The sequence below is a fragment of the Podarcis liolepis genome, assembly GCF_965112155.1.
Source record: "Podarcis liolepis genome assembly, chromosome: 16".
Taxonomy (NCBI): domain Eukaryota; kingdom Metazoa; phylum Chordata; class Lepidosauria; order Squamata; family Lacertidae; genus Podarcis; species Podarcis liolepis.
This window is the reverse complement of record NC_139567.1, coordinates 22,930,928-22,948,772: the sequence shown is the minus strand read 5'-3', so window position 1 is coordinate 22,948,772 and position 17,845 is coordinate 22,930,928. Positions and strand designations below refer to the sequence as shown.

The 17,845-nt window shown below is 44.9% G+C and overlaps 1 protein-coding gene across 2 annotated transcripts in view; it reads right to left on the bottom strand.

Annotated features, from left to right (window-relative positions):
- Positions 1-10,404: 10,404 nt before the first annotated feature.
- Positions 10,405-17,845, bottom strand: part of SORL1 (sortilin related receptor 1) — a 113,655-nt gene continuing 106,214 nt past the window's right edge. For both annotated transcript variants that reach the window (XM_083480879.1, XM_083480878.1), the window contains exon 48: positions 10,405-16,848. In XM_083480879.1, coding sequence (XP_083337005.1) covers positions 16,781-16,848 — 68 coding nt within the window. In that variant the 3' untranslated portion in view covers positions 10,405-16,780. The remainder of the gene's footprint in view (positions 16,849-17,845) is intronic.

Below are 17,845 nucleotides of genomic sequence, written 5' to 3'. Positions count from 1 at the left end.
CGGCGTCTCCACATAGGGCTGGTAATGTCCCCTGCCTAAAGCCCTGGAGAGTTGCTGCCAAACAGTGTAGACAGTACAGTGGTACCTCGGGTTACATACGCTTCAGGTTACATACACTTCAGGTTACAGACTCCGCTAACCCAGAAATAGTACCTCGGGTTAAGAACTTTGCTTCAGGATAAGAACAGAAATTGTGTGGCGGGGGCACAGTGGCAGCAGGAGCCCCCATTAGCTAAAGTGGTGCTTCAGGTTAAGAAGTTTCAGGTTAAGAACGGACCTCTGGAACGAATTAAGTACTTAACCCGAGGTACCACTTTACTGATCTAGATGGGCAAGTGGTTTGATGTGGTATAAGGCATCTTCCAGGGACGCGGGTAGCACTGTGGGTTAAACCACAGAGCCTAGGACTTGCCGATCAGAAGGTTGGCGGTTCGAATCCCCACAACAGGGTGAGCTCCCGTTGCTTGGTCCCTGCTCCTGCCAACCTAGCAGTTCGAAAGCACGTCAAAGTGCAAGTAGATAAATAGGTACCACTCCGGCGGGAAGGTAAACAGCGCTTCCGTGAGCTGCTCTGGTTTGCCAGAAGCAACTTAGTCATGCTGGCCACATGACCCGGAAGCTGTACGCCGTCTCCCTCAGCCAATAAAGCGAGATGAGTGCCGCAACCCAAGAGTCGGTCATGACTGGACCTAATGGTCAGGGGTCCCTTTACCTTTAAGGAATCGTCTTAAGTCCATCTACTGAACCTGCTCATCCCGTTGTTGACTTCTTATAGACAGTTCCACAGCTTGACAAGCTTAAATCCCAGGGCAATCAGCTGGCCTCAGCTCACTAGCTTTGAAGCTTTTTGAGTGAAGGAGTTTTGCTGCAGTGTCGTTGTAAAACAATAACAAACAAGTTAGCATTCTGAATGAGAAAATACAACATAAAAGCTCTCTCTCTTGTTCTTCAGTTTCCCCATTTTCCAGGGGAAATAACTGGGGAAAGTCCCTCCCCCCAAAAAAGTCCCTTTTTTGTCTTTCAGGGGTTGGCTGCCATAAGACCCTGCCCTGTGACATCATTACACCCCCCCAACTAGTCTCAGGCTTTCGAAAATATGAGACCTGGTGACCCTGGTGCCTTTGCATTTTTTCTGTGGTACTCATCCGGATCTAACTGACTAGCTGCAGATAAACATTCCCCCACCTCCACATCCCATTCCTGAGTCACTCGCTTTCATTTGAATTAGAACTGGACTGGGGGTGACTTATCATTGTGACCACTGCAATTGCAACATTTCCAGGAAGGTCTGAAAAGTTCAAAGTGTCTGATGCCAAGATGCCTTTCTGTTCCCTCCAGCTGCTCTTCAACCTTGCAGCTACTTTGGTTGTCCGGAAAACAATGAAAGAGACCCACCGTTTCCCTGCATGAGTACTATCCTTGATGATAAATGATGTTGTCATATTCTAGGGCCATTAATGTTTGAAGGGTCCCTAGCAGAACCCCTTAAGTGAGAGCCAGTGTGGTGTAGTGGTTAAGAGCGGTAGTCTTGTAATCTGGGGAACCGGGTTCGAGTCTCCGCTCCTCCACATGCAGCTGCTGGGTGACCTTGGGCCAGTCACACTTCTTTGAAGTGAAGTCTCTCAGCCCCACTCACCTCACAGAGTGTTTGTTGTGGGGGAGGAAGGGAAAGGAGAATGTTAGCCGCTTTGAGACTCCTGAAGGGGAGTGAAAGGCGGGATATCAAATCCAAACTCTTCTTCTTCTATTCTTCTTAATCTATCCATCCCACACTACTTTCCTACACTCAGAACATAAGGGTTAGGATCCCAGAAAGGAACAAATGCACTTTCCCAAGAGTAGAGGTGAATCTGTGGCATGCAGAGGGGAAGTCTATATGTCTGTTGCTGGAGAGGAGCCACAAAAACTAAGAGGGGGCCAGTGGCAGAGCTCATGCTTTGCATGCAGAAGAGCTATTGGTTTTCAACTCTTGGCATCACCCGCTAAAAACAATCCAATGGTTTGGAGAGAAGTCCCACTCTGACTGAATCCCATGAGAACCTCTGCAGGTCAAGGAGATAATACCCAGCTGGGGTTAGGAATGAAAGAATCTGTCAATATCAATTCTCTCCGTTTCTTATTTTTCCAGTCTTGAATTCACATTTCTGCAGCAATTCATTTTTAGTTTTTTGGTTTTTGTTTTAATCTACAAGAAAATTCATCAACATTGTAGTGAGAATTTCTCCAAACACATTTTGTGTGTGTAAGTGGTTTGGACTAATGTGCACATTTTGGCAAGCAGTTGCCTACTTATTACAACTGAGGGATTCCACCATTTCCAAAGACCCACACAATAACTCATGATTTACGTAAAATGTGAAGAAGCTGTTTAAAAGGACGCAGATGTGTTTTGGGATGTAAAAAAAAAAAACTGGTAAAGGCCATACACCAACTGTTTGCATTTTCTGTTCTCAGGCCCAATCTGCACTATCCATTTTAAAGCAGTATCATACCACATCAAGCAATCATGGCTCCCCCCCCCAAAGGATTCTGGGAAGTGTAGTTTGTTAAGGGTACTGAGAGCTTTTAGGAAACCCCTAGTTCCTTGGGGAGAAGGATTGAAAAGCAGATATTTAAAACTCTGCTTCAAATATATCTCTACCGATTCTCAGCACCCTTAGACAAACCACACTTCCCAGAATCCTTTGGGGAAAGCCGTGACTGCTTAAAGTGGTATGATACTGCTTTAAAATGTATAATGTAGATGGAGCCGTCACCATAAGAACAGCACATAGACAGAAAGGTGAACTTGACAGAAACTAAGTGCCTCGTCAAAGGCCTCCATTTGACAGAGGGAATCTTTCTCGTACAAAATGAATACACGCTGGGCCCCCACCCCATCCCTGCCTTTGACTTAGTAACTCTAATCTTCAAAGAGAAATCCAGGCCAGGGAATCCTAGTCCAATATGTACATTCATTTCTCCTCCGGTAATATCCTTTCCACAGAAGTGCCATTGTTACCATCGGCTATGGATTCTTTAAACTCAAAAGGCCAGCCAGCTGTCGAAGTGTGAATAGGGGGTGTTTGGCCCTTTAAGAACTGTGTGCCTAATGTCCGCTGGTGTGTTGGGGGGGTGGGGGAGAGAGACTGTATCCTTGTGCCGACTTCACTCAGAGCAGGCCGAGTTAAACAAAAATATTACAATAGCAAGAACTCATCTGGAACAAATAATTTTTGGAGGCCACCACCAGGAGCGAAAGAAAGAAAATGGACTTTCGGTTTGGTGGTGGAGGAGGATGCAAAGTCTACGCTGCCCCCTGCCGCATTTCAAGAGCACTGCAACAAGCAGGGAAGTTTTCGATTTAATAGTGTGTTTCTTTTCGGTCTGCTGCAACGGAGGGGGCACTGTACTCAAAAGGGGGCCCGAGAAACCTGGCAACATGATCTGTTTTAGCAAAAATGTACCAGGCCCTGCAGAATCTTGTCTTGAGATCCCTCCATCTTGTACGACCCAGTCCTTTGTTGTCCAAAAAGCTTACTTTGAAGATGTTTTAAACCATTTGCGATTTCTTTCTTCTGTGCTTTTTACAGAAAACCTTTGCAGTAGCTCAGTGAGCCGTTACCTAGATGCTTCTTTTTGCTGTGATTTCAGCTGAAGTTTGATTTTTTATATTTTATTGTCACCACCCTTTCTGAGGTATGCTGCAATGGGGGGCATTGTGGGGTAGGGTGTGGGGTAACCCTGACTTATTCTCTTGCCAATTGTTGTTTTATTGTGACCAGCCGTCAATTTCCAAACTTTTAGTTGGAGGGTTCTTATAAAAAAAAATACTAGTTCAAAGAAATAAAATAAAATACTACATTAAAAAATTGCAGCTTTGAATTGGTTCCATAAGGAAACAGCAATTTATATTTTGTAAGCTGCTTGGAAGGGCATCTGCTTTGCTTGCAGAAAGTCCTGGGTTCAAGTCCCAGCATTTCAAGGTAGGGAATGGGAAAGACCCTTGTCTGAAACCCCAGAGAGAGGCTGCCAGTCAGTGTTGACAGTACTGAGCTAGATAGACCAGCGGCCTGACTCAGCATGGCAGCTTCTTGTGTTCCTTTGTATTTCCTGCACAACAGTGAAATCTGTACTTCACCCTAGCAAGAAAGGTCTGTCATCAACCCTCTTTGCAGAATGATATACATAGGAAAACTCTACAGGGTTTTGGGTTCAGTCCCTGATGGCATCTCCAGGTGGGGAGAGCCCCTGCCAGTCACTGCAGAAAATGCTAAGCAAGATACAGAAATGGCAGGTTCCTAGAAACTTAAATTCCTATTTCGATGAAGTTGCTGGAACCACTGGCACCCTCATAAGCAGCATTGCTCAGGAATTGTATAAGAGAGATAATCAGTGCAGTTTTGAAATCAGCGATTAAAATCAGCCCAGTTTTGACATCAGGAATTAAAATCAGCCCAGTTTTGACATCAGGAATTAAAATCAGCCCAGTTTTGACATCAGGAATTAAAATCAGCCCAGTTTTGAAAGGTCAGGCTGCCACCTTGATTCAGAATGGAATCCGATTTTATCAGACAAAAGCCTTCTTCTCAAACTCGTGCCAAATCTGGTGGTGATATCTGAAGGGGTGTCCAAATGCATAGTGAGCAAGCAATGACATTTCCAAGATACATAGTTAGGGCTGCCATATTTCAAAAAGTAACCCCCCCCCAAAAAAAGTGATTGCCTAAGATACAGGACAAAGCACCGCCTTTCAGAAGTCCCCACCCACCCTGGATGTCAATTGCGGACATATGGCAGCCCTATAGCTGACAATGAAAACGAGACATTCACATATCATAGCACTGTTAAAGCACATAGTGCTTTACACACACACACACACACACACACAGAGAGAGAGAGAGAGAGAGAGAGAGAGCATACAAAATCTGGTCCCCACCTCAAGGAGCTTGTAGTCTGATTTTTTGATACTGGAGCAGTTTGACAAAGGAAGAGAAAGGGGAGGCGGGAGGAGGAATGGAAAAGTAACAAGAGATGAGTGTAACCCAGTTTGCTTCATTTGTAGGCTTCATTTCATTTGGGAACAAGTAAAGTGGGTGAGCCAAAGGCTTTGTGTGTGCCAAGGATTCACTGCCCCAATCCGTCCAACACACAGGAGAGCTTTGACTTTAATTTAGAAAATGCAAAGCCAAGCCCTGGGCAACTGGCAAAGAGCTGAGGGGAATCACATCAGGTTTGGTTTTTTGGTCATTCAGTAGACATTAAGAGTCCTTTTCTCCCTTGCTCTTTAGCACCACCTGCTGAAATTGGCTCCCAAACCACCAGCCGGTTACCCAAACAATGAACTCAGCTGGTCTCTGTTCATTTGGCCTGAGGTCCATTCAGCAGGTGAGCTAGAGCATCATTTTCTAAGGTCAATTTATATAGTAGTGATGATGGTTTTGCTTTGCCCATTTGCATTTCTTCCAGACCCGATATTGCCCTATGCTAGCCAAGGGCATATATTCATAGATCTCTGCTTGCTCGTATGTGTACGTGATTTTTGCAATTAACATACAGGCTTTGCACAGAGCGATTTTCCATGTGCAGGTTAAGAGCCATCCAACACCAGCCAAGATCTCTCTCTTATTTAAAATCCTCGATCCTACTTGCAGCAAGTCGCTGCTTTCCGCTCGCTTTGACTCAGAGTCGGAAGGTAGTTTCTTGTAATCTAATGATCAAACTTTTGCTCTGCTTTTAAGGTTTGTTATATATCCAACATGCCAACTGTCAAAAGAACACAGCGCACACATACACGTAGACGGTGCCAAATAGGCAGGCATGCTTTCTCCTTCCCATTTTCTGCACACAAGCCCCCCCCCCCCCCCCGTCACCTCCATTTCAGCTTCTGATTACTCCTTTGTGCACATCAAGTTGCCCCTCTTGCAGTCCTCATTTTCTCCAGCTCAGATTCAGCTTCTGCATGAACAAAGACATATTGAGGAGGTGGGTGTTTCCGCAGTTGTTCTATTGCCTGCTTTTGCAATCTGCAGGGAGGGATGAAAGGTAATCCAGGAACGACGCAAAGGCTCTCACATCCATGCACTTCCTTACGTAGTGCTGCAAAAAGGCCAGGGTGCATCTAAAGACAAATCTGGTGCCCCAAAGCAAGCAGGGTCAGATTTAGGGGCGGGTGATTCGGACAACTGCTGTGCCGAGGGAGAGGGGGAGCAGTCTTGGGGTCCTGTCATGGGCCGATCTGTTCAGCTATCCGCTCAACTACTACTGCATCCAATAGCACAAAAAGCTCATCTTGCAAAACCAGGAACAGTGGCTTGCATAGCTTAAACTGCACCAACTTTCACCTTCTTTTTTTATTTGAAGGAAAGTTTACATCATCAGTGCCATGACTCAACAAGTGAAATGGGGGAGAGGGGCACCATTTGAACTAGGGCTGATTCTGGGCACAAAGCTATTGCCTGCGTTAAAAGTAGGGTTGTGTGTGTGTGTCACAGAAAGAGGGAATAGCAACAGTGTATGTGATTATACCCAGTATAGCGGTACCTCTGGATATAAACGGGATCCATTCCGGAGCCCCGTTCACATCCTGAAGTAAACATAACACGCAACTGTGCATCTGCGCATGCACGGGTCGCGTTTTGCCGCTTCCGTGCATGTGTGTGATGTCATTTTGAGTGTGTGTGCATGCGGTGAAACCCGGAAGTAACACGCTCCGTTACTTCTGGGTCGCCGCGGAGAGCAACCTGAAAATACTTAACTTGAAGGTACTTCGACCCGAGGTATGACTGTACTTTTATTTTCAGGGGGTGCTCAATGGAACGCAGTACCAGCGCCTCTTTTTTGGTTTGTGTTAAAAAGTGTGACACTTACTGCAACAACTTCATGGTGAGTACAGGCACCTATTTTTCCAGAAAAAAAGCAGATTATACCCATATCAATAAGAGCTAGGACCTACCCCATTGTACTTTTGTGCAACAACTCCAAATAATGATGCACGTCCTCTGCATGTTTACTCCAGACTCAGAGTTATTCCAGTCGCAGACGACTCGGGTTGTGGCGCTCATCTCACTTTACAGGCCGAGGGAGCCGGCGTTTGTCCGCAGTCAGTTTTTCTGGGTCATGTGGCCAGCATGACTAAGCCACTTCTGGTGCAAAGGAACACCAAAACCAGAGCAGCTCACAGAAACGCCGTTTACCTTTCCACCGGAGTGGTACCTATTTATCTACTTTCACTTTTTGGCATGCTTTCGAACTGCTAGGTTGGCAGGAGCTGGGACTGTACAACGGGAGCTCACCCCACCATTGCGGGGATTTGAATCGCTGACCTTCTGATCAGCAAGCCTAAAAGGCTCAGTGGTTTAGACCTGTGTCCACTAATTAGCGCCACTAATGAGATGCTTCATCAGTGTCTCCTTAAAGGCCACGTCCTATCCCACCATGGCTCTAAAACTGGTTTTCATTATTACTGACTTTCACAAGGATTATAAGAGAAACATTTTTCTTTCCCCAGGCGTTTGGTGGCCGAAGGGTACTGTTCCTGGCACCCATCACTGGATGGAAGAATATTTTTTAACTGTGTCTTTAGGATGTTCTTCACTGTAACTGCTTCTGGAGTTTTGTTTGCTTTTTAATAAATAACTGCTTTAAAATGTTTTTAAATTGTGCATCTGTTTGCCACCCTGGGCTCCTCGGGGAGGACGGGCAGGAAATAGACACAATCAACAAAAAAACAAACAACAGGTTATATCAAACCTTTTTAGGAGACGCATGATCCTCACCTGTTTGATGTGTCCTGCTAACCCTCCTCCACCAAATAAAACAGAGGCAGGTATCAAAAGCCTCAAATTATCCTGGGGCTCTTCCTGCTTTCCACATGCTTCAGCCTAATCCATTTGTGTGAACAAATCTAAGATTTCAGAGTGTTAGAGGGTTGTTATTGTAGGATAATGTGGTGTATCTCAACAAGCCCTCTCTTGACAACTGTGGCACCCAGAGGGCTTTGCAGACAGGATCGGTGCAGTGTGGGGCATATCTGCACAACAGGGATTTTCAAAAACAGAGATTGTAGGACTTCTGCAATACCGTTGGGAGAAAAGGACAGTCTGCGTACGATAAGTAGTTGGGGTCTTTTAAGGCTCCTTTTAAAATTTAGCCCCAAGTGAAGCATTAACGAAGCACGGCAACACACTTTAGAGCAAGCCTGGCTGGCTGAATTAGTTATGTCTGTTTTCCTCCTGTTGTGCCTTCCCAATTATGCTAGCTGTGAACACGCATCCACCAAGTTTGCTCCTTCCTCATTATCTCGATCCACAGGGAATACCTCGGTGTTCTCCCTTCCAAACTGCGTGGGTGTCTGCGAAGTATTTGCATACCGTAAATTACATTTCAAACACCCAACAACAAGGGTGTCGTCTTGAGCTGACTGCTGGAAGGAGAAAGCAATGAAAAGCCCATTAGGAAAGGGGCGGGGCGAGGGGATTTTGATTAACGTTCTGAATGTGCCATGTGCTTCACCAGCCCAGACAGTCTCATGGTAGCATGCAAGTGCTGTTATGATGGCATGTCGGGAGGCCTGTGGCACGATGCTCCAAGAGGTGAACATGTCAATTTCAGTTTCTCATTTTTCCAATCTTAAGTTCAAGTTGATCACACTTCCACATCAATTTGCATTTTAAAAAAATTATATCAGGAAAATCTGCCAGCAGCCTGGTCCAAATGTCTCCTAATATACAAGCAATTTCTCCCCAAATGCACAATTCTGCAAAGCAATTTCCCCTAATACAGTCATACCTCAGGTTGAAGTAGCTTGGGGATGAGTATTTTCGGGTTGTGCTCCATGGCGACCTGGAAGTAACAGAGCACGTTACATCCGGGTTTCGCTGCTCGTGCATGTGCACTCAAAATGACGTCACGCGCATGCGCGGAAGCAGCGAATCGTGACCCGCACAGATGCGGGTTGCGTTCACTTCAGGATGTGAACGGGGCTCCGGAATGGATCCCATTCACATCCAGAGGTACCACTGTATCATTTTGCAAAGCAATTTTACCCTAATTTGGTGTTTTCACTCATGTGTGCATTTTTATTCACTTTGCCCCAGTATATGCGTTTTTGTAAACGTTACTTGGCTGGGGTGGGGTGGAGAAAACGGAACTGGGAAAAATTAGAAGTGAAAAATGTGTAAGGTAGCTATTTCAATTGGTTCGAAAACTGCAAATTAGGTAGGTGTGCCTTCCGAGATGAATCTATCTTGCATCGCTCTGCTCCAGCCATATTTGCCAAATGCACTACCGGAATATAGCTCAGCTTAAACCAAGACAATCCGAATCCATTAGCATCCCATCATGGGTCATGCATTTTTCAATCTTAGGAGCTTCGACATGGATGCAGGCTGCAGCGAGAAGTTCTTTGGCCCCCAAATATAGGACACAACAGAACTTAAACCTCCTCTTTTGGTCCAAGAATAAGTGGGCTCAGCTCTTGCAGAGCAAACAATTCAAAATTGCATGTTTCTAAGGATGATGGGGGCTTGGAACCCTTCTGCATCATTCAGTGGGATTTCATCAATTTCTAGTATACAAAACTCTTCCCCTACCAAGTTGCAAAACTTGGCTGTCATGATGTGTTTATTTTTTTCTACATGACCTGCTATTTATTTGGAAAGTACAGCCTCTGTACCAGTCCTATGTTTTGTAACTGTTTTTGTTTGTTTGTAGTTTTATTTTATGTTAATGAAGAACAATAACAAAACAAAAAGCACATCCCAATGAAGTACAAGAGTTGATGGTGATGGTGATGATGATGATGATAACAACAACAATTTATTTATTTATACCCCACCTTTTTCTCTAACATGGACTCAAGGCAGCTCACAGCTAAAACAAAACAGCTAAAAACATAGGATTGGGACCAACCATTAAAAAACAATTAAACATTAGATTACCAGAGATTCAGCACTCCCTTCCATGCCCATCTCCTCTTCTGCAAGTACTCTAAAGGTGCTTTGCAAGATCCAAGGGGCTGCTGGGCAAGTGCTGCAGAAAACTGTAGTGTAAAATGCAGTTTAGCCCAAAGCCCAGCCAGGGGAGCTATTTAGGGAAGCTTTTAATATTTGATTAATTATTGTATTTTAATATTTTGTTGGAAGCCGCCCAGAGTGGCTGGGGAAACCCAGCCAGGTGGGCAGGGTATAAATAATAAATAAATTATTGTTGTTGTTGTTGTTATTTTGAGGCATCCAAGCCAAATAAAACATTGGTGAATGCATATGAGGTGTTCGATTCCTCTTCTCCATTGTGTGCCTTGCAGCATGTCAAATTTGTCCCCCAGTTTCTCTCTACTGAGATGGACTCAATAAACAGGTCTCAATTCCATGCAAAACCCAAGCAGTGGCTCCCTTAGATTTACGAATAAACTCAGGACACAGGTCAGATCAGCAATACTTCTTTATTTTGCAAACAACTTTATTTCTTGACTCAAGTTTACGTTTTTATTACTCAAGTGGGAAAGATGGCAGACATTGAAAGACAAAGGAAATTCATTCCAAAGTGTGCAAAAAAGAAGTAATAATAATTCCTAGTGGAAACCACCAATGGAAAAGGAACACCAAAGGGGAGGGTGAATCACATATAATCAAGTACCAAGACAACTCAAAAGACTGCCGTGAGGAACCCAGTCGAAAGTGAGCTCCGTGAAATCCCATGAAACCTAAAATGATTATTGGTGTTGGGTGAAGACAGGACTCTGGATCAGGCGGCAAGAAATCAGTATGCGCTAACATCAGTCCTTTATAGACAAAACGCTGAAAATGGTTCATGAAGCTACCTGTGCTGGCCTCTCTCCTAACAATTGCTGAATTCTCATTCTCCCCCCCCCCCCTTCTTTTGTAACACAAAAAAACTGTCGTCATCCGATGAAGTCAAAGATAGGGAGGCTTACGGAAGGACTTCACGCGATGCATAGTGAAATTTGCTACAAGATGCAGTGACAGCCTCTAACTTAGCCAGGGAAAACTCTGGAACAGATTTCTTCTTCTTTTTGTGGGGGGAGGAATTGAAAGGCCTGGTGTACCAGCATAGCTCCAATAGTACAGCATTGGGATACTATACATTAAATGCACTTATTAAACTTCATTTCCTTTTTCTCTTTAGTGTCCCTTCTGTGTGGGACATTGCTTCCTCTGTTACATTAAGAATTATTATTTTTTTAACTGGCTTTTCCCTTCCTGCACTTTCCTATTCTTGGATTAAATATTGCATCCTTTGTAACTTTCCTTCCTCCAGCCTCCCTTGGCTTGTGCAAAAGTTTTCCCCCTTGTCCCTAAACTCCTCTTTCCAAGAAATGGGTATTGTTTTACTCAGTGAAGACACACAGTGACATGAACGAACAGGTCCAATGACTCCAACGGGTCTATTCTGTAGCAAAACGTAGTTGAATGCCACACACAGCATTCTAAATTGATCTCCTAAACTTCAGGAAGGGGCTGTGGGTCAGTGGTAGAGCTCTTTATGCTGAAGAATCATAAGGAAATAAGGAGAGTCCTGCTGGATCAGGCCAATGGCTGTTCTAGTTCTGTTACCAAAATGGCCAACCAAACTTCGCTTCAATCCATGGCATCTCTGGAGGGACTCCAGTCTAAAAATCTGAAGAGTCCTTCCCAGTCAGTGTAGAAAATACTGCGCTAGCTATTAGGCACATTTTCAAGTTCTCAAGCAGCCATGAAATTGTTTTAAGGCTTGAAATCTGCTAGGAAGTCAGATTTCAGCAGCGGATTGTGGCTGTTGTGGTTAGAGTGTTGGGCTAAGGACTTGGGAGACCAGGGTTCAATCCCCACTTGGCCATGAAGCTCATTGGCTAGTCACTGCTTGTCAGCCTAATCTACCTCACAAGGTTGTTGAGGGGATTAAATAAGAAGGGGGGAGAACCCTGTAGGACCACCTTGTGCTCCTTGGAGAAAAAGGTGGGGTATAAACACAATTCATTATTATTATTAACGGTGCCACAAAATTATATACAGAGATTCCAAATGTGTGGTGCTCGCAATTTCTTTAAACAAAAAACAATCACATCTTTCAGAGCCATACTTAACGAGCTGCTGTTCCATGCTATGCAAAAAATACATCATGTCTTTTTAAGATAAGAGTCATAGAGCTGGAAAGGGATCACAAGGGTCATTTAGTCCAACCCCCTGCAATACAGAAATCTTTAGCCCTACGTGGGGCTCAAACCAACAGCCCTGAGATTAAGAAACTCACGCTCTACCAGCTAAGCTATCCCAGAGCTATGTCTCGAAGTCTCTCTATTACGTGAGGCTCCTGCACTTCAAAGGAGATGGATGTGTGTCAACATCCGGTTTATACCACCACAAACTTATTTTACAGCTGAGGCTATGGTATGCTGACAATAGGACAAAAGACCATTACAGTTCTTGGCATCCCTTGCTAGCGTCCGGTTTGAAACAAGACCCTATTTCCAATGCATCATCTCTGCAACGCATCTCCAATTTATGTGACTGGGTTCAGGGTTCCTCGGTAGTAAAGTCAGTCTGGAAACTGCAACCCCGTGAAGACCACTCATCTAGTGTAAGAATCACAGAACTGCAGAGTTCGAAGGGACCCAAAGTTTCATCCAAGTCTAACCTCCCGCAACGTAATCATTATAGATAACCTACGAGGGGTCAATTTCAAACACAGCACACAAACGAGTCACAAGATCAGGATAGCTCTGACCTCCTTCAGGCTATTGCTGAGTTTACTTGAAAAGGGAAGAACATCTGTATGTATAACGTTGGCAAACTTCCCACACTTACTGAAATGTAACCGTTAGGTGTTTCTTCGTAGAAGGAGAAAAGGTCAAAACAGCAAAAATCAGAGGGGGAAAGCCCACCATTGTCAGCGAAATAATAATCAGTTACGGAGAAGGCATGGTGGGAATAGTTTAAGATTGCTTATCCAAGTCATGCTTGGCCAGTTTGATATTCACTCCAGCCCTAGGAAGACTAAGTTATATGCATCAAAGATATACCATAGATTCTGGCATATAAGACGACTTTTAAACCCCAGAAAATCCTCTAAAAATTCGGGGATCATCTTATACGCCCAGTCGCCTAATACGCCGCAATCTACGGTATATATATATATTTGGTTCAAACCGGTATGGATGTTTGCATCTGAGAAATGTGAAGCTTTGCAATTTCTCGACTAGGTTTGCATATGCAGAATTTGGGGAGGTGCGACCCATGTCAGCAAAACAGGGCTGTGGACTGTTGCAATCCCCTATCCTAGGCTGCTGAAAAGAGCTTTGGCAGAGCAGGTGGTTTAAAAAACCCCATTGCCCCTTATGCTAGTTTTTAGAACCACTGTTCAATACTTAGTGGGTGGTGAGAGCCTCTGTCTAATGGTAGAGCCGGCCTGTACTTCTGCTTCCCGCCATAGCACATAATCCATGCAATGTGGGTGCTCAGCATGGATGCTTGCATATGTGGCAGCCCAAATCGCACTATTTATTCCCCAGGATAGGGGGGAAAGAGAAGAACAAGGGGGAACAGTCACTTGACGCAGGATGTTGTATGTGTGGGCACACACACACCCCCCGCCCCATGGAGCACTTGTACCATGCATTAAAATTAGATCAGCAGTGAGGAACTGTTTTCAGCCTGGAAGAAGTGGGAAGAGCAATGAATGCAGAGTCCACCTCTAGATTTTAGGCTACCCTCCTGCATCCTTCCACGCACACCTGTCTCTATCCTCCATCCAAGCAAGGAGGTGGCATGAACAGAGCTAAAGACACATTCAAGCCAGGCAAAAACATTCAGGGAGGGTGCAGAGCAGGGCCCGTAGGGGTGTGGCTGACTAGGACGCCTGCAGAGAATCTTGACGGCCAGATAGAGAGGTCCAGAGGGCAGCAATTGGCCCCTGGCTTAGACGTAAGGTAGAAGGACAGAAAACAGGCCTGGTCCTCTAGTACACGGGATACTTTGGAAATGTCCGAACCAAAGGTCAAACAGGGCCACGCAACATAGGCAAGGAGAGGAAACTTTTGAGCAGGCACACATCTGGGCTTGCACCCTGTCGGACACAGGGAAGCTGTAATTTTAGCAGCCTTTGTGCGGGGCACCTAATTCTTAAGCAATACCTTCTTCCTACTGTTTTGTTTTTTAATGATGGAATCCACACTGTAACTCACACAAATACAAGACAAGGAGAACCAGGTATTTGGCTTTGGAGCCAAAGTTGCATAGCTATGCTAAGTCTGCAACTCCTACTCAGCCCCAAATGCCCTTGTCCTCAAGGATTTACAGTTGCACATGGGGATTCCAACCCCCCCACATGCAATGTGCCCTCCTCAAATCTGCCCCAGAGGGTTGAAAGGGAAAACCCAGATTTGGCAGGCACATAGGGAAGTTTCATTGCGCAAACGTAAACCCTTGAACTAATGGAATAGGTTGCTTATTGTTGCATTGGATGCAACCCCCACTTATTGGGAATGATCCAAGCAGGTGGCAGGTGGCCCCCAAATTCCCATACCCATTGAATGTAAAAAACAAACAAACGCGGGAGGGTTTCTCAAGTGCATATGGAGGCACAGGGCCCACATGGAGCAGGCAGCTCTTCTTGCAGAAAGTGGTCCATCATGGACACTGCCCCTTCCATTAGAGTCAATGGGGAATCCTCATCATGCAAGAGCTGTTACCTCTGCACTGGGGTGCACTCAGGACTTCATCATCTTCACTTGCATTAAAAACACACAAACAGAAAAGTTAACCAGTGAAAGAACCTTTGTGCGCCTAGATATGTATATATTTTTTGCTTCCGTGAATGTGTACTAAGTGCTTTGCAGAAACTATTTTAGCCCTCAGTTTTACAAATCAACAAGTCTCACACTCTACCCCCCTCCCCACTTTTCTTGTTTCGTTTTCTCCTAAAGCATGGAAAAGTATTGAAAGATAAAAATGTTTTTTTTCTTTTCTTTTACTATGGCAGTAATACCTGATTCAATTACAAGACACATAAGGGGTTGGAGGGAAGAAACAACTATTTTGCAAAAGGTTAAAGTGGCACATCTCCTCACACAATAAGTGTGCAACATGACTGAGAATTCTGGAACTCTGACCAAAAGCAGATTTCCTAATAAATTAATAAAACAGAACAAAAAAATCTCATATAAAACAAGATCCAAATATTTTTTTAAGCCAATGTTAAAACCTTCAGGAATCTCTCTTCATAGATATATATATATATATAGATATATATTTATATTTTCCTGAATTTATTAAAATAAAATTTTCTCTTAGGAAAAAAGAAAGAAGCTAGTTTGGACTCTGATCCTGAGAGAAGTGGTTCTGCTAGTTGCTAGCCTCGTGGAATTGGGTAAGGATTTCATGCAAGACCTCTGGAAATGAAGAGAGGTTTGTAGCAGCAGCATTTGGGGGGCAGGGGTGTGCCCTAAGATAGCGAATGGGCAAGACATCGTTGTTGCCCCACCGTACCCACTTCAGTTGCATAACCACCATATAACGAAAGCCACAAAGGAACCTCTCAGCCGTCCTTCCTTGCCCCCGTATCTTTCATCCAAACTAGAACCAGGGCTCTGAAAACAGCCCTCTTCGTCCCCCTTCCCTGGTAATGTGCAGTAATGGAAACTCATGATGTGATTGCATAACACTGCAGGGTTCCCTAATTACGCTCTGGGTGGCCAAGCATTGGAAACGGTCAGAAACTGTGTCAGGAGCAGGTGGACTTTCAGAAACTTATCCAGTGGGGAGGTAGCAGTTCTGTGGTCCCCCAAATGATCTGAGACAGCAAATCAGGGAACAGAAGCAGGAGAGTAGGCCAGGAAATGTCTCCTCACAAGAGACTGCTGGATCAGGCCTGTGACCCATCTAAACCAGCACCCTGTCATCGTGGTGGCCAACCAGATGACTATGGTAGACCAGCAAGAAGGGCCTGAGCATGACAGTACTCTCCCTTCCTGTGGCTTCTAGCAACTGGCCTTCAGAAGCGTTCCTACCTCCGGCAACCAAGTTGTTCAGGCTGGGGAACAAGCTCTGAAGCCGACGAATGGCCCGCGTGATGACAGAAGGCTAACTCAAGCAGCTACTGCATCCCAGGGGGCGCCAGTGAACCACTGAGTTGTGTATGGGAAAGAGGGGCAGTGGCGAGGTGGCATGCTGCAGCCCAAGTACTGGGACTCCCCACTTTGTGACCTGCCCCTATCCCAGCGCAGTGGGGGCCAGCGATATGGGGAAAGGGATGGTAGAGGTCACACGCCTTTCCAATATGACACATTACGAGGGGGAGATGAATACGGTGCTTCCATGTCGGTGGCAGCCAAACTTTTGCCATTCTTCACAACCAATTCTATGGTATCATGTCAAAGCTGGAAGGCGCATCAAGCGGTTTCTCTCTGACTACGCACAACTTCTCAGAGGATCAGAGTCAAAGTCAACAAGGACGAGGGGGTGGGGGAGAGAATTATCTCACAGACTTAAAAGCATGCCCAGCAAGCACAGCCTTGTAAGACTAAATTAAAGGTTGGAAATGGGAGGGAAACAAAGAAACAGAAATTGTTACTAAATCAACCTGGTTTTTTGAAAGTTCACAGCTGTGTACTACAAAGTGTAATAGTTATTTCTTCTTCTTTTTTTCCGGCCATACAAAAATAACATATTGCAACTCAAAAGTGCAGATATATATATATATATACTGTATATTGTTTTAAAATAAACAGTTGACTGTGTTTTTTCTCCTTTTTTATCAAATAAAATATTTACACCATTTTGGTTTCCAGAGTCAGAAACGCTCTTCATGCTATCACCATGGGGACATCGTCTGAAAAGCCTGTGATCATCGGCGCTTCGTCGTCCTCGTCTCCTGGGAATGAAACACATCCGTTTCAGAAAGAAATCGGAGAACTGGGAAATTACACCAAAGGTCGCCCGGCCTAACACTCGGTCAACGTGAGGAATCCTCTGCTTCAGGATCCCAGGAGAGCTGGCCAACATGGTCCTTTACTTTCCGAACCTGCCTGTTCAACAGTTGTACCAACGGGAAATTCCTCCTAATGTTTAATCCAACATTTCCCATTGCAGGTGTTTTGGTCTCTCTGGGCTGTGTATCCAACGTTCTCTGACCAGCGGCATGAGAGCTCCAGTGCTATTTCTTAGTCGCTTTATCTTGCCCAAGGCAACTTACAATCAATATTGTTTATTAATCATTATTAATATTTATCAAATTTCTATACTGAGGATCATCTGAGGATCGCAGAGCAACTTACAATATAAGAACACAAAAATACGTAACATAGTAACAAAAATAATACCCCCCAACAGTTTAAAAGACCATAGATTATGGGTGAAATGGAATGTTTTTCCTTTCTGTGGCACCTAAATATATATATTGAAGGTGCCAGGCGAGCCTTCCTGCAGAGAGCATAGCAGAAGCGGGAAGCCACTGCAGATAAGGCCCGATTTCGTGTTGCCACCCTCCAGACTTTTTGTGGAGGAGGCACATGAAGGAGGGCCTCAGATAATAATTGTTGTGTCTGGGTTGGCTCATATGGGGAGAGGTGGTCCTTGAGGGCCCCCCTCAAACTGTAAATGCTGCAATGGAAATATACACAAAGGCTAATTACCAAAACACCCTCAACCTCTGTGGTAAAGGTAAAGGGACCCCTGACCATTAGGTCCAGTCGTGACCGACTCTGGGGTTGCGGTGCTCATCTCGTTTTATTGGCCGAGGGAGCCAGCTTCCGGGTCATGTAGCCAGCATGACTAAGCAACTTCTGGCAAACCAGAGCAGCGCACGGAAACACCGTTTACCTTCCCGTCAGAGCGGTACCTATTTATCTACTTGCACTTTGAAGTGCTTT